General features: G+C 41.8%; 1 protein-coding gene across 1 annotated transcript in view; it reads right to left on the bottom strand.

Moving 5' to 3' along the window:
* Positions 1 to 22,534, bottom strand: part of CHD7 (chromodomain helicase DNA binding protein 7) — a 2,781,650-nt gene that overhangs the window by 2,229,913 nt on the left and 529,203 nt on the right. The window contains exons 3-4 of the mRNA XM_044065875.1: positions 10,597 to 11,300; positions 8,457 to 10,162 (exon numbers count right to left, since the gene is read on the bottom strand). Coding sequence (XP_043921810.1) covers positions 8,457 to 10,162; positions 10,597 to 11,300 — 2,410 coding nt within the window. The remainder of the gene's footprint in view (positions 1 to 8,456; positions 10,163 to 10,596; positions 11,301 to 22,534) is intronic.

Genomic DNA, 22,534 nt, shown 5'->3' with positions numbered 1-22,534 from the left:
AAATATCCTTGGTAGGTACTCCTCTGAGGTAGGCAGTTGAAGTGGCTGTTGCCCTGGTGGAGTGAGATCTAATGCTGCTATGTAAAGGTTTCCCATGGTGAGAATAGCAGAAACGTACGCAATGTCCTATCCATTTTGAAATCCTCTGCTTTGAGATAGCTTTGCCCTGTGCTCCTACAGCATATGCTACCAATAATTGCTCAGATTTTCTGAAAGCTTTGGTTTTGTCCAAGTAGAAGCATAACTGCCTGTGAATGTCCAAAGAATGTAGTAGTTTCTCCCCCTTATTCTGTGGTTTTGGATAGAAAGTTGGCAAATGAATAGTTTGGTTTAGAGCCACACTTGATACCACCTTTGGCATAAACGTAGGGTTAGTTCTTAAAGACACCCTGTCCTGGTGGAAAATGAAGAAAGGTTCCACTGCCATTAGTGCCTGTAATTCTGAAACTCTTCATGCTGATATTATTGCCAGTAGCAGAGCAGTTTTCCAAGATACGTATTTTAATTCTGCTGTGTTAGCTGGCTCAAAAGGAGGTAAAGTTAATTTTTCCAAAACAAAGTTTAGGTCCCAAGTTGGGGTAGGTGCTCTACGGGGCGGTCTTATGTTTTTAGCCCCTCTGAGGTACTGTTTGAGCAAAGGATTAAAAAAAGTGGTGGATCCGTGTTGTAATGAGCAGAAATGGCTGCGGCATGGATCTTGACTGATGAGAAGGAGAGGCCCTTGTCCAGCATCTCAGTTAAATATTGAAGTATCTGAGGAATGTTTGGGACAAGAGGGTCAAGGCTGTGCGCCTGGTTCCAGGCACAGAATCTTTTCCATTTATCCGAGTAGGCTTTCCTGGTGCTAGGCCTTCTGGCCTCCAGAATGACATCCATAACAGCTTTGGAGAGAGGCATTGCTTGCTTGACTAAGGTATTTTCCATGCAGCTAGGTTTAAGGTCTTTAGCTGGCTGCGAAGTATCTGATTGTTGTGCTGTGTCAGCAAATGTGGGATTTGAAGCAAAATCCAGGGTGGTTCTTGTGTTAAGTTCTTTAAGATTGGGTACCAGTGCTGGCGTGGCCAATCTGGTGCAATCAGGATCATCTTTGGCTCTTCTTGCCTGGCTTTCAGGAGTACCTTTGGAAGGAGAGGTAAAGGAGGGAAAGCGTATACTTGTAGGTTTTTCAGGCTGAATGAGAGGGCATCCACTTTTCATGCTTGTGGACGGCAACTCCTTGTGCAGAATTTCTGTAGCTGGCAGTTCTTTGGGGATGCAAACAGATCTATGTCCGGGCTCCACCATTTGTGTGTTATCATTCTGAATACTTGTGGATTTAATTCCCATTCGTGGGGATCCATGATGTTTCTGCTTAGGTTGTCTGCCAGTGTGTTTTTCTTTCCTGGCTGGAATTGTGTTTGCAGATGAACTTGGTAGTCTAGAGCTGTGTTCCACAAGGTCATGGTTTGTCTGCAGAGGGGGTAGGAATGCGTGCCCCCTTGCTTGTTTATGTACCACATAACTGTGGTGTTGTCTGTCTTTAGTAGTAGTAGTTGTCCTGGATGCAGCATGTCCTTGAAAGCTATAAGTGCATTTTGTACAGCTAGCATCTTTTATTGATTGATGTGAAGATGCCTTTGCTCTGTGGGCCACTCGCCCTGAATACATTTTCCTACCACATGTGCTCCCCAGGCATAATCAGATGCATCTGTTGTCAGTGTTTGCCTGGCTTTGGGTTGAGTAAAAGGCTGTCCCTTGTTGAGGTGACCAGCTTGAGCCCACCAGCAAAACTCCTGTTGAAGGCAAGGAATTAGTGGTATAACTGTTTCTAAACTTTGACAGTGTTGAGACCATACACTCTTTAGGTACCACTGTAGTTTCCGCATATGCAGTGTCGCATATGGAATTAGTAGTATGCAAGATGCCATGTAGCCCAAGGCCTGCAGAATTTTTCTTGCAGGGAGTTGGGTCTTTGTTGCCATCAATTGAAAGTATTGAGTCAGTTGTCCTTGCTTGTCTGGCGTGAGATAAGCCATCTGGGCCGTTATGTTCAAGCTGGCACCCAGGAATATTATCTGTTGTGAGGGCACTAGTTTAGATTTTATTTCGTTTACTGTGTACCCCAGGCAACTTAACTTTTTTACGAACACCAGATGCTTTAGAAGAATGTCCTTGCTCTCTGCTTGAATCAGGCAGTCGTCCAGGTATGGATAAATTTGCATTCCTTTTTGTCTGAAAAATGCAATTACTGGTGCCAGGCACTTTGTGAAGACCCTGGGTACAGTAGATAAGCCAAGGGGCAGTGCAGAGAATTGATAGTGCATTGAACCACCTAGAAATCTGAGGTATCTTTTGCAGTTTTGTCTGATAGGAACATGCAGGTATGCCTCCTTGAGGTCCAAAGTCACGAGCCAAGCTTTCTTGCCCAGCATGGGAAGAAGCTGCTGTAGTGTCAACATTTTGAATTTCGGAACATCCAGGTAAGTGTTCAAAGAAGAAAGATCCAGAATGGGTCTCCAGGCTTTGTCCTTTCTGGGAACCAGAAAGTGTCTTGAATAAAATCATTGGCCTTGCTCCTGTGATGGTACCTGTTGAATAGCTCTCATGTTCATGAGTGCTGTAATTTGTTTTTGAGCCTCTGCCCATTGATTTGGTGGCAGATTTGGCATTCTTTTTAACCTTGGCAAAGTGTGAAATTGGAAACTGTAACCTTGAGATATAATGTTGAGAACCCATTTGTCTTTGGTGATGCAAAGCCAATTGTGATAGAAAAGTGCCAGTTTTCCTCCTAAGGGGGGCTGCCAAGAGAGAACTGTTTGGCAGTTGTAGTGGGAATTCACTGAGGCTGCTTTTTATAAGGTCGTGGCCTGTCTTCCCCTTCTTTCTGGCCTGGTGTACCCCATTGTCGAGGCCTTAAGGACCTTGTGCTTGACCTCTACCTCTTGGACGTCTGTATCCGCCTCTTTGAGGTCTGTCTGATTGGAAAGGACCAATTCTTTGTTGGCCAATTTCTGCTAAAACGAGGAGGCTGAACCCGTAAGAAATCCTTCACCGTTTGCATGGATTTTGCCTTATCCTCCATATTTCTTTAATACCTCCTCTGCCTTAACTCCAAACACATCCCGCTGCAAAGGTGCGTCCAATAATTTTGCCTTAACATGATCTGGTAATTTATGTTCCTTTAACCAAGCATGCCTTCCAATGACAGAGCCTGTAATTGCTACTCTACAGGAGGCCTCTAAAGAATCAAACCCACATTGCAAAGTATGTTTTCCCACTTGTTCAGCTGCATGAAATAAATCCTGCATTTCGTTAAAATTAGGAGGATCTAAATCTGGAAGCATCTTTTGTTTCAACTGAGACATCAAAAATTGCTGATATTTTAGCATGTGAAACTGGCAATTTAAGGCTCTCATTGCTAAAGTTGCAGATGTATATACTTTCTTTCCCCATCTGTCTAATGCTCTGGAATCTCTGTCAGAGGGAACTGGGTTTTTTGCTGATGAGGCCTTAATCCCTTTGGGTCCCTGAGAAATAGTTTCAGGGTCAGCAACAGGGCTTTTATACAGAATTTTGTGAGAGTCAGGGACTCTGTGATATCTATCAGGTTTAACTGGGGCTGGAGCTTAAGGAGTCAGGGTTTAAGCTGGATTCAGTGTACACATCATCCACAATATCTAACACTGGCGGAATAGCAAGGGGTCTGTGTTGAGGCAACAAAAAGAAGTCTCGGAACCTTTTCTTGGATTCTGAGTAATCCTGGCCTTCCCAATGGAAATGCTCCCTCATGGTATGTAAGGTCTCCCCAAAGGAGTAGTCCTCAGGTGGAGAGGCTGATGGAATAGATTCCTCAGCATCCGAATCCTCATAAGGGGGTAAGGATCTTAGGTCTGAGGATGAATCTGAAGAAATGGACACCTGGTTGGAAGATTCATAATCTGCATCCTGTCTGAGCCTTTTATCAGGAGGGGGATGGGACCCCCTGATCAGGGTGATTAGGTCTTCGGCCATTTTGAGCATTTGTTTCTTAGGCATGAAAGCCTGTCCTGGAGAATGCTGCATCTGTTTCTTTGTTTTTAATGGGGCCTTTGACTTAGCAGAAGGTTTAATGGTTAACTGGGTAGGTCTGAAGACACCCTCTGAAGCTGTGGATTGCTCAGCTACTTCGGTTCCTTCAGAAGGGTTAGTTTCGGTAGGCTGAAAACAAAGAGCGTCCGAAGGCCCAGCCAGCTCCACATGGGAGTCGGAGGTTTTCTGTTGTTCTGTGGATGCAGTCGTCAGGGGCTGTGTAGGCGCCTCGCTGAAAACCGGAGAACCGGCGACCGGCCTAGAAGAGGTCTCATCGTCAGTTTTGGTCCTCTGATGCCTGTCCTTGTCTTTGCGCTTTTTATGTAATCCGGTCATTGGAAGTTCCGACGGCATGGTGTAATTGAATTTTCTACCAAAATAATGTCGGGCAAAATCAAACAGACGTTTAATAGTGCGTTTGTTAAACCTAGCACAAAACCGACAACCAGCGACGTCGTGGTCTGGGCCTAGGCATGGAATACAATAGGAGTGGAAATCCTTATGAGTTATTTGCTTCCCACAAGAAATACAGTTACTAACTTTTACTGACATCGGTCAGAGGCAAGAAAAAGTTTCCCCAACGGGGTACTTAGCTTTGTAGAAGACTTTGGTTCTGGATTCGGAATGAAAATCTCAGGAGTCGGCCGACTGGCACTTGCAAACTGCTTCGGGCACCGCGCGGCAAGAAAGACTGAAGAAAATGGCGTCGGCTGCATCTTGTATACCCCTGTCGCACTGACGTCAGGGAGGAGGCGACAGCAACCGATGCCGGACCAAGACTTTGGAACTCAGGCCGACTGGGGAAACGCCTGATGGCAGGATAACCCAAGTGTAATGACCGCAGCAGTGTAACACGATGAACATCCTGAATATCTTTCTGTATGTAAATAAATCTCTCCTGTAGAAAAGGTTCAGGTATTCTAACAGTTGCCTTTCTGTTCATAAAGGTTGAAATAGAAGAAGGTGATACAACTTGTCAACGTTTTGGAGACTGTTTACATACCAGTCTGCCAGTTTGTCTGGTATAAAGAATAAACAGTTGTCCGTCTACAGCCTTCATTTGTGCCCTGTTAGTGTAAACCCTTAGCTGCCTTTGTTCATCCAAGAATTCCCACTCCTGGTTCTTGGGTCTGGGATAAAATGCCGAGCAGCTAAATGACTGGTTCACAGAATCCCTTAGACCAACATAAGGTCCAGAACTGAAAATGACTAACTTCTATGCAGAAGCAAACAAAGTATCTAGACTCTTCAGCAATTCTGATGTGAAGGAAGGTGTCCTGGAGCACATCCAGTCACCTTCGACTAACTGGAAGGCTGACTGACTATAGCCACATTAAAAAGATTTCTCAGGGGATGATGCTGTTTACACTGCTAAGGTTTAACCACCGACCCGAGATCTTGGGGCTCTTTTGCCACTAAGCCTGAACAATTAACTCTGGTTTGGAGGTACCACTTGACTACCTCTTTTTGTAGGATGGTGTGGGCTTCTCTTCTTACTGCGTTTGATCGTTTTTAATCTTAGCTGATGCCCCATTCTATGGGGATGGTTTTATGGCATCCTACAAGTCTATCTGAAATGTGTACAGAAGGGGCATCTTCCTTTCCTCTATTCCTTAAGTGAAAAGACCTGGGTTGAAAAGAAATGTAGGAAAAGTACAGTTGTGTAAAATCTTATAACAGTAAATGTCCCTCTCTTCCCTGCTGCAGTATTCTTCACCACAGGGATTTCCTGCCAAGTACAGCCCTAAGTCTGGCCAGAACACCAAAGCTTTTTGATCTTGTGTGCACGTACATCACACGTATGCTCCCAGTTCGGGACGCAGGGCATAAAGGTGACATACGGATGAGGTTATCCAGAACTGAATTGCTCCAGTACAGAAGAGTCTCCATAGAACAAAGGAGGCTATGTACATAAAGGATAAAATGCAGATGGAAAAGGAAGACCTTCGGCCAGCAGGGAAACCAAAAAGCCCAAAAGGAAAAAGGGGGATAGAGGGAGGGAGCAAATACTGCAACAGTGAAAAGAGAAACATCTATTGTTACAGTAAGATTTTATTCAACTGTATTATGTTCTCCTAACATCACTGTTGCAGTATTCTCTTTAGGGAGAATATAAAATTTCCAAAACAAGATTTGGGGGATGGAAGGCTGGGAACAGCCCTCAACAAACCAATGCAGAATGGCCCTAGAAACCATATCCAATTTATAATGCTTAGTAAAGGTATGAACTGAAGACCAAGTAGCAAGTTCAATATTGGAATTGGTCTCCTACCCCTTGAGAAAACATCAGAAGAGGCAACAGCCCTAGTGGAGTGAGCCCCAACAGTAGAAGACAAGACATTCACCATGAAAAGAACAGGAAATGGCATTAGAAATCCAGGAGAAAATGGTTTGCTTATAAACAGCCAAACCCAATGTCCTGGGATGAAAAACAAAAAAAAATGATCAGACTTACAAACGGCCTTAGTTCTATCCAAATACCACAGCTGTCTGTGCAAATCCAAGGTATGTTGGTCCCTCTCAGTCGCAGAGTGAGAAGGAAAAATGGAAGTGAGTTGTACAGCCGGATTCAAAGACAATTCATTAACCACCTTGGGCACAAAAGAATTAGTATGAAGGGACACCCTGTATATGTGGAAAACAAAAAGAAGGGATGGCCATAAGGAACTGCAGCTCAGAAACCCTCAGAGCAGAACAGCAACCAATAAGACATTCTTCCAGGTAAAATATTGCAGAGAAGCTAAGACTACAGGTTCAGAAGGAACCAAAGTCAGTTTTTCTAAAACAAAATTAAATTCCCAAGGAGGAGGGACGGGCTTCCTTAAGGGCCTAAGATGCATGAAGCCTTTAAGAAACTGACCTCAAATACAGAAGCCAAAGGAGGATTCAAGGACAGAGAAATAGCTGACAAGAGGGCCTTTACAGAATAGGACAAGCCAGACTGGAGCAACTCTCAAACAGGACAGAACCAAAAGGCCCCTCCACTGAAAAAGGGCCCTGGTTATAAGCATGGCACCAGACAAAATCTCTTCCATTTGGACATACAAGAATTTCTGGTTGCATGTTTTCTTACCTCATGTAAAACCCTAAGCCTGTCTGCAGAAAAGAGGAGCCTAGATGGGATCAAAACCCTATCAACCCCCCCCCCCCCGTCAGCTGAAGAGTAGTCAAGTGAGGATGGATGAGTGATGCCTTTTTCTGTGTGAGAAGGTCCAACTGCTGTGGTAACTGCCCCTGGCCAGATGCATTAAGAGGGGGAACCAGTGCTGTTTTGGCCAAAAGGGGATCATTAACAAGATTTTTGGGGAGTCCAGCTGAATCTTCTGCAGGACTCTTGCAAGTAGAGGAACGGGTGGGAAGGCATAAAGAGACATCCCCTTCCAAGGAAAAGAAAGGGCATATTTCTTCCATGCCAGATGACATTGCACACTGGAACAGAAAAGGAGCTACTTTGTTTAGAGGGGGTCACAAAAAGATCTACCAGAGGAATATCATATCGATGGACTATAACCAAAAGGAAGAAACACTGGCAAAAGTACAACAGAACAAAACAAAGCCAGTGAGGGATGAAGGAAACGCCAATAAATATCCACAGGCAATAGTAGAAATGCACAAAGCACCACAAATAAAACTCACAAGTTTATTAACGCAAAATCCTTTTGATATAGCTCGTTTTCGTTACACAATGCAACTTCATCAGACAAAAAACAGGGAGGGGTCCCTGAGTATATATACACACATAATTGATGAATAATTACGTAAATTGAAACCAATCGAGTTTTTTACAAAAGGACAAACGAAAATATGTAATTTAAAATACTTTAAAAAATATTATATACACATATATATGTTAAAACATATTCCAAGACATAGAAAAAACCTTTGTAAGTTAATAATTCAATACAAAGAAATAAATGTAACTTGTATAGTATATATAAATACTAAAACAAGTTATATACTAATAGCCTTAAGCTTCAATAAAGGTTTAATAGAGATGTAATCATTTAAACCAGGTTCCTTGTTTGATTCTAAAAGAATCTGCCAGTAAGTTTCCTGACATTCCAATTTAACCTGCCATGGCCCACCTCTCGGATCTTTGTTAACACCTTCTAGTACAAAAAACTGATATTTAGCTGTGGGGCATACTAATGTGTGCTTATACAGAGCATTGGTGTTATTCTTTTTGGATATGTCGTACATATGCTCATAAATTCTACGTTTTAATGTACGCTCTGTTTTGCCCACATAGTATGCTGGGCAGTATAAGCAACAAGCTAAATAAACTACTCCATGACTATTACAGTTGAAGTATGCTGTACCCTGGATGGTTTTATTGTGAACTGAAAGATGTATTTCTTCTTTGTGCACAATGTAAGAACATTGTGCACATGATCCACATCTATAGGTACCTTTACGTCTATGAGATGTATGTCGATGGAAAAATCCTGTTTCCAATATATTTTTAACATTTTTCCCTTTACGGAAAACAGTTCTGATATCCTTGCCATGTATATTTTCCAGGTCAGTAATGTCCTTAAATATGTCCCATTCCTTGCAAACAATCTCCTGAATAACACTAGAGTTTGCACTAAACCCTGTGATGAAAGCTTTTTTGTAATCTGTTTGATCATTGGAACTAACAGGGACATTAACAGGTGTTCCCAAACCTAAAATTGGTCTAAACCTGTCCTTTCTTCCCTCTTTGACTTCCCCCCATATGTTGTAAATAAGTTCCTTTGGATAACCTCTGTCCCTGAACATTTGGAACAGTTTCTGACACTCTGCTGAGAAGTCATCCTCGTTGGACGTCATTCGGGAAACTCTGACCAGTTGGCCCTTGACAATACCCCTTTTCTGGTACATGGGGTGTGAACTGTGAAAATGTATATAGCTGTTAGAAAACGTAGGTTTTCTATAAATAGTGGATCTGAAAGAACCATGATTTATACTAAGAAAAACATCTAAATATTCTACACCACCTTCGTGTATTTGATAAGTGAATGTAAGGAAGTCTGTAGTAGATGCCAAAAATTCCATGAAATCCTTTATGGCATCTACAGGACCTGTCCAAAAAATGCAGATGTCATCCAAAAATCTAAAATAGGCTGTCCAATAGTCCTTGAAAGGACTATTAAGGACAAACTTGTTTTCCCAAACAGAAAGAATGACATCTGCATAAGTTGGGGCACAATTTGCCCCCATAGCAACACCTGACACCTGCTTGTAATATTCTCCTGAGAAATGGATAAAGTTATTGTGCAAAACTAATTCCATAAGCTCCAAAATTACAAAAATATCATTATTTTGGATATTAGGGCAAAGTGTAAGTGCCTCTTCCAACCACAATAGCCCTGTCTCATGTGGTATAACAGAGAACAGGTCTACCACGTCGATAGTCAGGAATTTTAGATCAGGTACAATAAGTTCAGGGGTAGCCTTTCTCAAGAATTCCCAAGAATCCTTGAGTGAGTTGTCAAACTTTGGCCACAAACTTTTAAATTTCCAGTCCAGGTACTTAGATAAAGGGGAAATCTTGGAGCCTTGTGCAGCCACAATGGGCCTAAGTGGAGGATCCAAGATATCTTTGTGTACCTTGGGTACTCCAAAAATCGAGGGTACCCTGGGTTGAGTGTTGTTCAAAAAAGTATAAACACTATTATCAATGGCTCCCTGGTCAAATAAATCTTTTATGGCCAAATCAATTTTTCTATAGGCCGTATTGATCTCATTAAGTGATACTGTATTGTATCTAGTCTGATTACTAAGTATGGTATACATTTTACCATCATAAACATTATGATCCATAATGACCGTTCCACCCCCTTTATCTGGTTCCATAACTCTGATACTATTATTGTCCCGAAGCTCAAATAACAAAGATTTTTCAGAGCTAGATAAATTAGGTGAAAATCTGGTTTTTCTAAGTTCTTTCCTGATTTTCTGTTCAATCCTAGTTTCCAAATTTTTAAGCTGTGGATGTAATGGAGGATTGAAAGTGCTAGGCCTGTGTAGACCATTAAGATTGGGGGATTCTCCATTTCCCAGAATATGTTCAAGATTGATTTTTCTAATAAAGGATTTTAAGTCCAGTATAACCTGGGTAACATTGCTGCCCCTATTGGGAATAAACTTAAATCCCTTCATAAACAAATCAAAATACACATCAGTAATGTTTAAATGACTATAATTGTATATGGTGTATCCTTCCTTAGTACAAACAATGTCATTGATATCAGAGGTAATTTCAAGGCCAGATTCAGCAATATCTAATCCCAAAATTGGGCCTGAGCTAGAGGATGGTTCCTGTGGTTGTTCGTCCCTCCCCTGTAAAGGTGGCGTTGGGGGGAAAAAGACTGATCCTGATAACCCCTACGCTGATTACGGATCCTCTCAGATCTCCTGGGGAGTGGTTCTTGTCCCTGGCCCTGAAATCCTTCTGCTTCAGGTGTAAAGTCATGAACTGTGGTATTAGTACCTAGGCCCTGTTTATGTAAATTGTGATGCTGTATTTTACTGAAAGGTGGAACAGGATACTGGCATCCCTCATACTCTTTAACATCTCTGTATAATTTTTTGTACTTTCTTTGTAAAATTTCATTACATTTGTTGTCAACATCTTTTCTGATTTGATAATATTTCATCTTTTCTCTTTCTACTTGAAACATCAAATCACTAGTAACAACTAAATTAATAGCCTCTATGTCTTTATCTAGTAAAACAATTTCTTTCTCATTCTTTTTAATGATGGCTTGTACAATCTCCAGCCCACATTTATCAAAAGCATTAATAAGTTCAGCGTGAAATTCACTGCCTGCAATAACATTATTAGGGTACTTGTGAACCCTAAGTCCTTTAGGAACAATACGTTTCTCGAGACATTCATTAAGGTACTTGTTGTCTAATAACAAACTACGGTACCTGTACAATGAAGTCTCGAGTGAAAGCAGAGAGTCCTGAAAACTGCTGCCCTGGTTGACGTTCGAAATGCCTTGTCGTTGGTAATCAAAACTAGGAACCTCCTTATACCAGTCCTGGAACGAGGAAGGAGGTGTGCAGTGAACTCTGTTGTTATTATCCACACCCGACGAGCGTTCATTCCCCGTCTGTAAAGCTATGTCCAGAAACACATTTCCATGAAGCATACATTTCTGAGCCTGTGTTTCAGATCTGCTTAAAGTATCTCCCACTAGATGTACACTGCCTGAATAGTTAACTGAAGACAGACAGCCAGATCCCAGGCCTGGCGAGCCAGCCTGCAGAGATGCAAGACTTCTGTGGGGTCACAAATAGAATGTAGCATGGTGCACCATAGCAGCTGAAAATGTCCCTTGCTACTGCTGGATTCAGGGACCACTTGTGAGGAAGAAGCGTCTTGCTTATCCTGTCTGCAAGACCACTGAACCTTCCAGGGATGTGTGTTGTGATCAGAACAGTGAGAGGCCATTACCCATTGCCATGCCCTCATGGTTTTGCTGCAGTAGTCCTCCCTGCTACTACCAGAACAAAGTATTGTCATGTCTGTCTGAATGTTTATTATACCTAGAGGAACCCAGTTCTGTCGTTCCTGTCTAGTACATTTATGTGAAGACAAGCTTCTGAATCGGACCATGAACCTTGGACCATTCTCCCTTTGCAACATTCGTGTTCACTAATACAACAGATTTATGAAAAACATTATATAGACCAAGAAAACAGACCATTTGGGAAAAAAGTGACTGAGGAAGTGAGAACATTTAAACAAAATTTAGAGATTTTTGAGAAGTATAAAAAAGAAAAATGGACATGGGAAAGACATCTGATATAGTATAATATTTATGCAAAGGAGAAAGACATTAACCAACACAAAAATGCAGCCTCAGATATATCCGAATAGAAATACAGGCAAAGGCATCCAGATACGGAAAATTTCACAATAAAAAAAATAAGATCACAAAAGGGAACGTAGAACAGAAGATTATTAAAGTAGAAAATTATTGAAGTAAAAGTTACAAAAATAAAAGATGAAGTTATGGAATACCTATGAAGCAAAGGATTTAGTATAGAAGGTGTAAAAACAGGTTATATCACAGCATGATGGAACAAGTCCCCAAAATAAGGAGAAACTGGGGGAAGCAAGAGACATCTGAAGAAGAAATATGGCCACGAGAAAGAAAAAGATTTTAACATGGTGCAATATTTACACAAAGGAGAAAGCAAAACTGTTCAATACAAAAAGAGCACCAAAGATATTTGAAGAGAAATATAGGCAAAGGCATCTGGACATGGAAACTTTTACAATACAAAAAAATAAGAAAACAAATAAGTAGAAAACACAATTAGTAATGGAGAAGTTAAAGAAATATAAACAGGTTACGTATTACCTATGAAGTGAAAGATTGGTGTAGAAAATTTAACTCTGATGACATCACAGCAAGATAGAGCAACGGATCCCCAAATTAAGGCGAAACCAGGGAGTGGGAAATATCTGATCAGTTGCCATATTAAGATACCTTGTAGCTTTCCATAGGAAACCACTACAAATGTTCTATTGGAGTTGAACAGCAAGGGAAGGAACAGGAAACTGGCAACTTTGACAGTCAAGGTTGTAGAGTGATAGGCCAGTGAGTTCCATACGAAAGAGCAACGGACGACAGGATGACAATATGGCACAGGAAGATGCTGTGGAACTTTCTATAGAATGCCTACGGGAAATGGAGAACAAAGAATGTGCCCTCAATTTAGAAGAAAATGATCTAAGAGAAGAGTTGCTTGACTTAACAGAGATGGAAAGACATATTAAGATAAACGAAATAAACAGACTACAGAAAGTCAATAAAACCCAAAAAGTTAGAAGTTTGATAAAACAAATGAACACAGTAATTAGGACTGTCCACAGAGATTAAAGCGATATAACAGAAGTTGTTGTTGTTTGTCTTTCGGCTTTTTCCTGGTAAGGGGTCACCACAGCGGAACTCCGGTCCGCTAATGATTGGCAGTATATTTTTATGAAACGCCGATGTGCCAGCTCGATGCCCAACCTTTAACGAAGGCACGCCCATTTATGCACGCATGTCTTTCGAACGCTACCCAACTGCAGGGAGGACATGCAGACTCCACACAGAAGGTACTCCCAAGCCATGCCGAGAATCGAACGGGAGAACCAAAACAGAAGTTTGTGTCTTTCGGCTTTTCCCGGTTAGGGGTCGCCACAGCGGAACTCCGGTCCGTTAATGATTGGCAGTTGATTTTTACGTACCGGCTTGCCAGGCCTGACGCACAACCTTCAACGAAAGTACACCCATTCATGCATGTCTCCACGCAGAAGACGCTCTAGCTGAGAATCGAACCGGACAGCGTCTTACTGTGAGGCGACAACGCTACCGCAGCACCACCACCAGTTTTTAGCACCAAAACAGAAGTAAATAGAGTACATCACTGTGAAGCTAAATTAACAGTCTTACCACAAAAACACAGGGTAGTAAGGGAAAAGAAGAGAAGTCGAATGACATCATCGAAGTATCGAATAGAGAAAACTATAAAGCAATTAAGACAAGAAGTATCACTGTTAGTAGAGTACAGAAGACGGAACAGATCAACAAAAATACTCAAAGACAGATGTGATAAAAGCAATGTGCAGTATCATAACGGATCAGGAATCTATCATGCATATCATGCACTACCGCAAATAAATGAAATATTAGCACAGGGAGAAAAACTTAGAAGACATGCAGATAAATAAAATAAGCAATTTACTGATGACCCACAAAGGGAATTGGGGAAACAAGGCAAAAGGAATTAAAAGCACCACCAAAATGGGAAAAACAGACATTTTGGAGAAATATCTATGAGGATCCCATGGAACATAAAAATACTAAATGGATAAAAGTAGTAAAAGATTAAGTTCAAGTGTACCGGACATGAAATGGGATGAAGTAACAGACAGCGAGATTGAAACAAAATTAAAAAAAGCTGCTAAATGGAAAACCCCAGCCCTAGATGCAAGACCTAACTTCTGGCTAAAAGTATTAATATCTTTACATGAAGATTTAGCCATGAATAAGAATTGTTTATATGCACATCCCAAACAGACGCCAGCCTTGTTAACAGGAAAAAAAAAATACTCCTACTTAGCAAACCTGCAAGCTATCCTAAAAACTACAGATCAATAACTTGCCTTCTGATGATGTATAAACTATAAACTGGAACTGATGCCAACACAGTTTATAATCATTTATAAGAACATTCAAGTCATAGCAACAGAACAAAGGGTAATAAAAGATAAATGGAACAAAGGATCATTTGTTGCTAAAGTTGCAATGAACTGTAAAAAAGGGGAAGAATCCAAGTATGGCATGGACAGACTACAAAAAAGCATTTGACAGTATCCCACATTCATGGATAAAAAAAAGAGTGCTTAAAAATGTACAAGATACACCCTACACTAATCGAACAGCGACCATGACAGAGTGGCAAACTACTTTGCAGTTAAGCCATGCTAAAGGACAAATTATTATTCCAGGGTGACTGTCACTGCAGCTTTTTTGTCTTGGCCTTAACCCATTACAGCGGGTCTAACAGATTAGGTCATAACTACAATTTGGCTCCCAGAAAACAACCAAGTGCAAAGACTTCTTTTTTCAGATGATTTAAAACCGTATAGTTCAGATGAGGAGCTGAAAGCACAACTTTAAGTGATCAAAACTTTTTCAGATGATACAAGAATGTTACTTGGTCTCAATAAATGTGTAAAATCAACCTTTAAAGTAGGAAAGCTGCAGCACCAACAAAACATCAATTTGGGACAGGAATGTGATATAAAAACTTGAGCAAGAGGGAGTATACAAATATTTGGGAAATGAAGGATCATCAATAAAGCATTAAGAAATGTGAATAAAACTTAGGAATAGGACTGCATACATATCTGCTGACCTCCCAAGATCCAAATGCAAGTCTAAGATGACATCCCTGCTTTGTTTTGCGGAAGCATAAATTGGCATCACGCGGCAATGGAAATTAAACCATAAGCAAATAAAAATCTCAGGCAGCAACTCAATGTGCCAAAAAACAAAATAAAAAATATATAAGAATCAGATGAGAAGGCAAAAAATGTACAAAATGCATAAATATAGCTGCAAGTACAGAAAACTCTTGGAACCACCTCATGTTGATCAGGACTGAATGCAGGAATGGTTAAAGGAGAGGTGACTTTAAACCAAAAGACAAAAGGTTAATCTGGTCACCCCAAGGCAGTGGACTACGTACACAATGGTTTACAAAGTTCATAGAACATGTGACAGAAAGACAAATTAAAAGTTTTGTTAAACAAAATTGGAAACTGTCACACATCTTGCTGCTGGTTGTGATATACTAACGGCAGAAGGACTGCACACTGAAATATAATGTGGCAAAACTGTCACACTGGGGACTGTGCAAACATTATAATACTGAAGTAGATGATAAACACTGCAAACATGAGCCATAAAGTAGTTTACAAAATGACTAAGTTTATATCGCATGGGATCACCCATTACCAACAGTTCAAACAACAGATGCAAGAATACCAGATACAGCAGTCCATGAATAGAAAACAAAAGTAGCACTGAACACTGAAACTGATGCACCCAGTCACTACAGTGTCTTGCGTACAGGGAGATACAAAAATCATAAAATACCAGGATTTGCAGGCAGAACTAAGGGCAATGTGGAAGGAGGATACCCAGACAGTTCCAAAAGGAGCAACTGGGTTTATAAAAAAGAATTTACAAATGTACTTAGATGTGTTACAGATACATAAAACTTCATACAAATTACAGGAGTCCATTCTAGGTACACTGCGGGTGCTGTGAAGAGCACTTCTGGCTAAAAGAAACTATACTAATTTCATGAACTTTAATCATACTTTGACTTAGGAATGGGGTCCTGTTCCAATCATGGTATTAGAAACCCAAAAGACTTGCAGAAATGTAAAAATAGGTGCATGGACAGGTTAGTGATATTGGACACTGTGGATACAGAAAGTCTGAAGATACTTCTGACACTGGCATAATGGGGTTCTTTCAGAGTGGATAGAGCCTGCTGAGCTAGATCCCTATGGAACCTTGTCATACCAGAGGCATAAGTTCATAGCCCTGATACCAAAAGAACCAAACACATATGCCGGCTTCCCAACTAATCCACAATCCGAGAATCCTTGATGGGCAGATGGATAAACGAGTCTTCAGGATTACTCATTTGGTAGCTGTTACAATTATAATGGAGTCCAATAAAGGGGTTTTGGCGCAAGAGTTTGTCCGGGGAGGGGGCTTAAGTATCTTTTCTGACTTCCTGAAGACAGACTCATATCCTGGGTTCCTGCCATGCTTTATTCACTGCTAACTTCATCATTTGTCCTCTGGGGAGACCATCCAAGAATTAAAGGGATAATTTCTTACACCTCAAAAATACCACTTAATCCTGAGAAGGAGGTTCAGTTGGCCGGGATCCTCCACTGCCTCTTGAGCTTCAAGATCCCTCAAAAGAACAAGTCTAAGAAGGGATTGTGGGGAGCCCTCTCTATCATCCAAATCAGTATCCGAATTGAGAGTCTCATGTAATGAGTCAATGTGCATCCCATGCACACCCTTTTATTAGGTGGCTCAGGGAAAGAAGCTTCCCAGTCCTCAGAGGACTTACTCAGCTGATGCCCGTTGAGAAGACACCTCAAAGAATAAGGGTCACAAAGGAACAGTTATCGGGGGGGGCTGTGGATCCACCTTGTGAGTTGAGATACACCAACCTCCATGGGATCTGAAGAAATCGCACCCATAGTCAGATCTAATTTCCTACACGGGGAAAGCCAACAACTTGAGTGGATTCCTCGGATCCAAATGAGTAAGTGGCACCAAGGAGGGGATCGGAGCAGATGTCTCAAATGCAGACTTCAACAATGCCAGAGAAATCATCCATTCAATTCCTCTACTATGTCAATGGATGTGACAGGGGCAGAGACGGGAGTCAAATCCAAACCACCTGGAGCCAAAGAATTCTGGATCAAGGTCTCAAGCCACAGGATCTGAATGACCAAATAGATCCAAGGAGACCTGAGCCTAATGCTGGACTGGTGACGGAGCCTGGATCGGGGTGACGTGCACAGATCCAATCAGCTTTGGAGTTGACCAAGTCGCAAAGACCCCAATCTTGAGGTGGGGTTAGAAAAAATTCTGCAACAGGAGACCCAAATCCACTTTAAAGGCACTAAAATAAGACTTGAAGGACCTTGTTGACATGACTTGTTACAGGCTTATCCATTCTCTTGGGGGAATCCTGAATCATAATTTGTGCCAGTGGCTCTGTAAGTGGGATAAAGGTTGGAGTTTGGGCCAGATTTTCTTAGAGCCTAGAAGTCTTCGGTGTCGAAGCTGGACTCTTCTTCAACTCTGATTCCATACCTTTTGGAGCTTTCTCTGAAGATTTCTTGGCTTTAACTGACTCCAGATATGGAGGAAGTAGTCCTTTGATGATATGTTTATTCTTCCCATCATAGCTCTGGGCCCAAAAGCAATAAAAATGTCACAAAAGGTATTAAGATGCGTTACCCCATACAACTCACAGGGCTGAGGAAGGGAATTTTATGCCCATATTTTGAGCACTTCTTGAAGTTTACTTTCTGATCCATAACCAAAAATCAAGAAAACACTAAATATACACACAAACATACACCCCATTTTAAGAACTGAATTACCTATGTTAACATCCTAGAGAGACACCTAACTACAATGAACTGTACCTTTATTTAAAGCAACAGGATCCAATATTAAAAAAAAAAAAAAAAAAAAAAAAAAGCATTTGGCAAGGTCCCAAAAGAACTCACCTTAGGAAAGCTTAAAGTTATATGCAACGAGTTGGGGTAATTATCAAGTTGAGTTAATCAGTGAATAATGAGCCTCTAAGTAAGATACGTGTAATACAGAATGAAAGACATACAGAACAAAACTGAAAATTAATGCAAAGTTTAACTTGCTAAGTAATCTTCGAGTTTGAAGTTACTCCTATTAATCAGAAGTTATCTGGTGTAAAGTTGAGAAAGTAAGCAGGCAGGTGGGTTCACAAAATAAAAGGAAACTGCTTTGCTAGATGCTATGAGCAGTTGCATGCAACAGGCATCACACAAGCTGTACGGAATGAAAAATTAGATGAATTTTTAAGCTACCCACGTTCTTAACACTGTTCTCACCTTCCCATCCTGAAGACAGGCAACAACTTATTCTGAAGCCCAGTAAGAAAACCCCTTTTCAAGTAGGTTAATACAACCCAACATCTATTCTCAACCATTACTACAAGATTTTCACTTTCTTCTATGTTAAAAGATTGGTCAGAATACTTCTCCTATAGCTCGACAACAAACAGTAACATACCTATTAAGTTTTACTGGGGTACTATTCAAGGGCTATGAATCTAGGTGGAAATGAACTTTAAACTGTATTGTCACACTTTCATTACTTAACTTTTACACCACAGTATGTGATGCACAAAGTGCTGATCAGTAGCATTGTTCTATCAATGAATGTTTTCAGGCTTAAAACATTCACAAAATGTCTTCCCTGCATTGACAACACAGAGGTTTAAAGCTGATCTTTAACCTCAGGGGCATCAACTGAAGGAAAAAAAAGTGAGAGGCATCCACTGCCTTTAATGAACGCATGTTCCAAATGCGCCTCACGGGATTTAACAAAATTAATTTAAAAAAAAAAAAAAAAAAACATTCAACTTCATTAACAGAACCAAGGCTACATTTTTTGTAAATCTGCACTTTTTTCATCTTGGGGACCAGCCAGGTATTACCACTTATCTTTAGGAATATTATGATTTTCCTGGGTTAAGGCGAGTCATCCAATAGCTTTCTTAGCCGTCTGCAGATTCTTTAAACTGTTAAACTGCAAAAAATAAGAAAATGTGTTCCCATTCACCTTATGACCTGCCTGCATGCAACATCTGTTATCTGCCTACAGAAACAGGTTGAGGTTTAGAATTTTTTTCGGGGGGGGGGTCGTGGGGGGGGGTGACATGTATACGTCCATTGCTTCTTTGTATGCCACTTACCTAAACTTGCCTCTGTTTTCAACTCCCTCCCTCCCATTCTGATAATAACTGGGTACTTTGTAAAATAAAGAAGTTGTGTACTCACCATAACATTCCATCTGTGTTGTTGCCTCTCATTTGCTCTTCAACCTATAGGTTTCAGATCAGAGCACTGGCTCCAACTTGGTCGTATACCAAAGCTGTAGGCTCCAATAGCTGAGCTCCTCCCCTACCCATGATGCCCTTCTCCACCAAATCCCTCAGAATTTGTTGCAACCCAGCATATCACACAAACAAAACATCCAAAGGCAAGAGACATTAATCAGCCAAGCTAGGATACTTCAGTACCTCAAAGGGAAACAGAAGTATCTGTCCAAAAACAATATCTGCAAGGCTACCACAGCTATACGCATAAAATATTTTAATAGGTTCATAGGCAAGTACTAGGCTATCTGCCCGAGGGCATCTGTAAGCCTAGCCAGAGTGTTGGCTTTCGCCGTCCCCTTAGATCAGTTCCCTGTGCCTGTGTCCAGCAGAGCCACTGCAGTGATCCCCAGGGTAAATTTGGTTCCCCATCCATTCAAGGTTTCTCTTTAAGAGTATTAGTGAGGGGGCTCTGCCTAATGTAGATTGGAATCCTGTTCCAAAGCATGGGGAGCCACTGGGACAGGAATCTATCCCTCCGGCACGTCCTATTTATCACTGTGGTGAGGTCTAGATCCGTAGAGAGAGTGTGGCTCTCAGGGATTTTTTTTTTTTTTTTTTTTAGGTGGAGCATGTCCATCAATTCTGGGTTGGACATGGCTTTGTATGTCAGGCAGAGATCACCTCTGAGTAAGCGGTATGCAACAGTACAGCTGGAGATTCTTCAGTTGGGCTGAATAAGGCATCTGTTTGAGGACAGTAATCCTCTTGGAGAGGTACTTCTGTGGTCTTTCCAGCTTCGCAGGTGTCTTGTAAGGTACATCCCAAATGGGGCATTTTACTCTATGATGGGTCCGATGAGTAGAGGGGCACAATAACCTCTCTTGTTCTAGATGCAAACCCTTTTGTGATTAGGTGGGCCACATAGGATTTTCTAATCACCTTGGCAATATGATTATCAAAGGAGAGATTACTATCTACTTGGGTCCCCAGATCCATTATTACATTTTCTGTATTTAGGGGACTACTACATATATGGTAGTTCGCGGGTACTTTGTTTTTTCCAAAGGGGATGACTATGCACTTTTTGGCATTTAGCTTGAGGCCATGATTTTGACACCAGGTATCCATCTCAATGAGACCCTTCTGAAGGACGTCTGTATCAACCGGAGAGTCAATTATGGTCCCCAGTTTGCAGTAGTCTGCAAACTTGGTCAGCTATAGTCCTCCAGTGCTTGCCTACACCTCTGAGAAGTATATACCGAACAAGAGGGGTCCCAGGACTGAGCCCTGGGGGACGCAACTTGTAACTGGTTTAGAGTCTGACAAAGAGCCTGCAGCTCTCACAGTGTGGGTTCTATCCATGAGCCTACTAGCAACCCATCGCGTGAAGTAGGGGTTTATGTTCAGGCTGGTGAGCTTGTCTATAACACCAGAACGGGGAATGGTGTCAAAAGCCTTTGCGAGGTCTAGGTAGGTTGTGTGGCCCTCCTTTCCCTAGTCTAAAGCCTTGGTAACCGTCTCAAAGTAGTCCACCAGGTTTAGGAGGCATGATCTGCCCTTAAAGCCAAACTGGGTAGGGTCCAATGTTTGGAGGTTCCCAATGTCTCAACTAGTTCCATGATGATGCGCTCCATAGCCTTGCAGACCAGGCTAGTCAGGCTTATAGGGAGATAGTTCCTGGGGTCCGTTGTGCCTCCACCTTTGTGGAGCAGGACAACTGTTGCTGTGCGCCACTCTATGGGTATGTAGCCTGTAGAGAGGCTGAGTTTGAACAGTGTGTTTAGGTGAGGGGTTAGTTCATTTTGGAGCTCGTGTAAGACACAGCCTGGGACACCGTCCGGTCGCATTGAAGCTGTGTTTTTGGCTTTGGATAGGGCTGTTTTAACCTGTGTGTCAGTGATTTCTGGGGCTCTACATTCTTCTGGTATGGTTATGGGCCCTTTAGGGGGTGAAGTTTGCACTAAACCTGTCTGTCAGAATGTTGGCAATATGTCGGTTCAGTGTATTTTGTGCCATTTTGCACCAACTCAGAGTAGATCTGAGAGTTTCCACTTAGGTTCCTGACATAGCTAAAAAATGATTTGTGGTTATCTTTGGAGTCCTTGGCAATTTTTCTTTCGAAGCTAGTCTTGGATGATTTTATGAGGGATCGTAGTTTCTTGCTGATACTGATCAGGGATGTCTTTCCTTCTTGGGATTATACTCTTCTGTACTAGTTTCCTCCTATTATACAACTTGTTATAGCAGGGGTCCACCAGACTGGTTTCCTTTTCTTGGAGGAGTGAGTCTTGGTTTTGTTGGGATAGCACAATCCATGCATTCTTGCAGGTGCTCATAGAGTGCGTTTGTAAGGGTTTCAGCAGCTTGGACAGAATTGTCCTTTAGCATGGGGACTGTGAACCATTCCATCTCGGTCTTAAGTAACATGAAGTTTGCTTTTGAAAAGTTTTTCACGGTGGCTTCCTTGATTGGGGGTGGGGGCGGAATATGGATATCCAGAGTGATTATTCTATGGTCTGATCTAACCAGCCAAGGGCTTGACCTACGGTGTGGAACACCAGTCGCCCATGTTGGTGATGACCAGGTCCAATATGTTGTCACCTCTGGTGGGGGTGTTGACCAGTTGATCCAGGGCGTTCGAGTTTATAAATTCTAGGAAGCGTTGGGCAAGAGAGTTAGTACTTGAGTAGCTCTCCCAATTAATGTTTGGGTAATTGAAATCACCCAATATTAGAGCATTTGGTAGGACCTTCATATTTTCCAGTGTCTCCAGAAATGCGGAATGGGGGTCCTGGGTCATGGTGGGTGATCTGTAGCAAGCTACAATTTGAACTGCAGTTTTGCCCGTTATCTCTGAGGCATCGTGCTGTGCCACTAACCTGGAGGTGTGGGTATCCTTGATGAATATGGACACACCCCTTGCCTTGTGTGTTTCGGTCCAGGTTCTGTGGCTGAAAAGTATGTTATGAGTTATAGCCTGGTAGTGTTGGGGTGCTCTCTGGAGCCTTAAACCAGGTTTCTGTTACTGCACAGATATCGATCTTCTCCATACTGAGGAGTGCCTCGAGTGCATGCATTCTGAGGTTTAGACTTCTGGCGTTGAGAAGCATTACCCTCACTTTTTGGTTACTTGTGCTATTTATGGTGGTGGGTTTGTCTTTTGAGCCTTGCCTAAATAAGGCACTACGGGGCGGCAAAACCCTTGGCCAGTATTTGAAAGCCGAAGGGTGACAGGTGCAAGCCATCTCTTGCGAAGCAACGTGACTTGTTGAGCATGTCATCTCAGGCAGACAGATACTGGATC

This window comes from Protopterus annectens, chromosome 3.part0, assembly GCF_019279795.1.
Source record: "Protopterus annectens isolate FY-2018-M chromosome 3.part0, PAN1.0, whole genome shotgun sequence".
In the NCBI taxonomy this organism is placed as follows: Eukaryota; Metazoa; Chordata; order Ceratodontiformes; family Protopteridae; genus Protopterus; species Protopterus annectens.
Note: the sequence above shows the minus strand (reverse complement) of the source record. Positions and strands in the feature narration are given on the sequence as shown.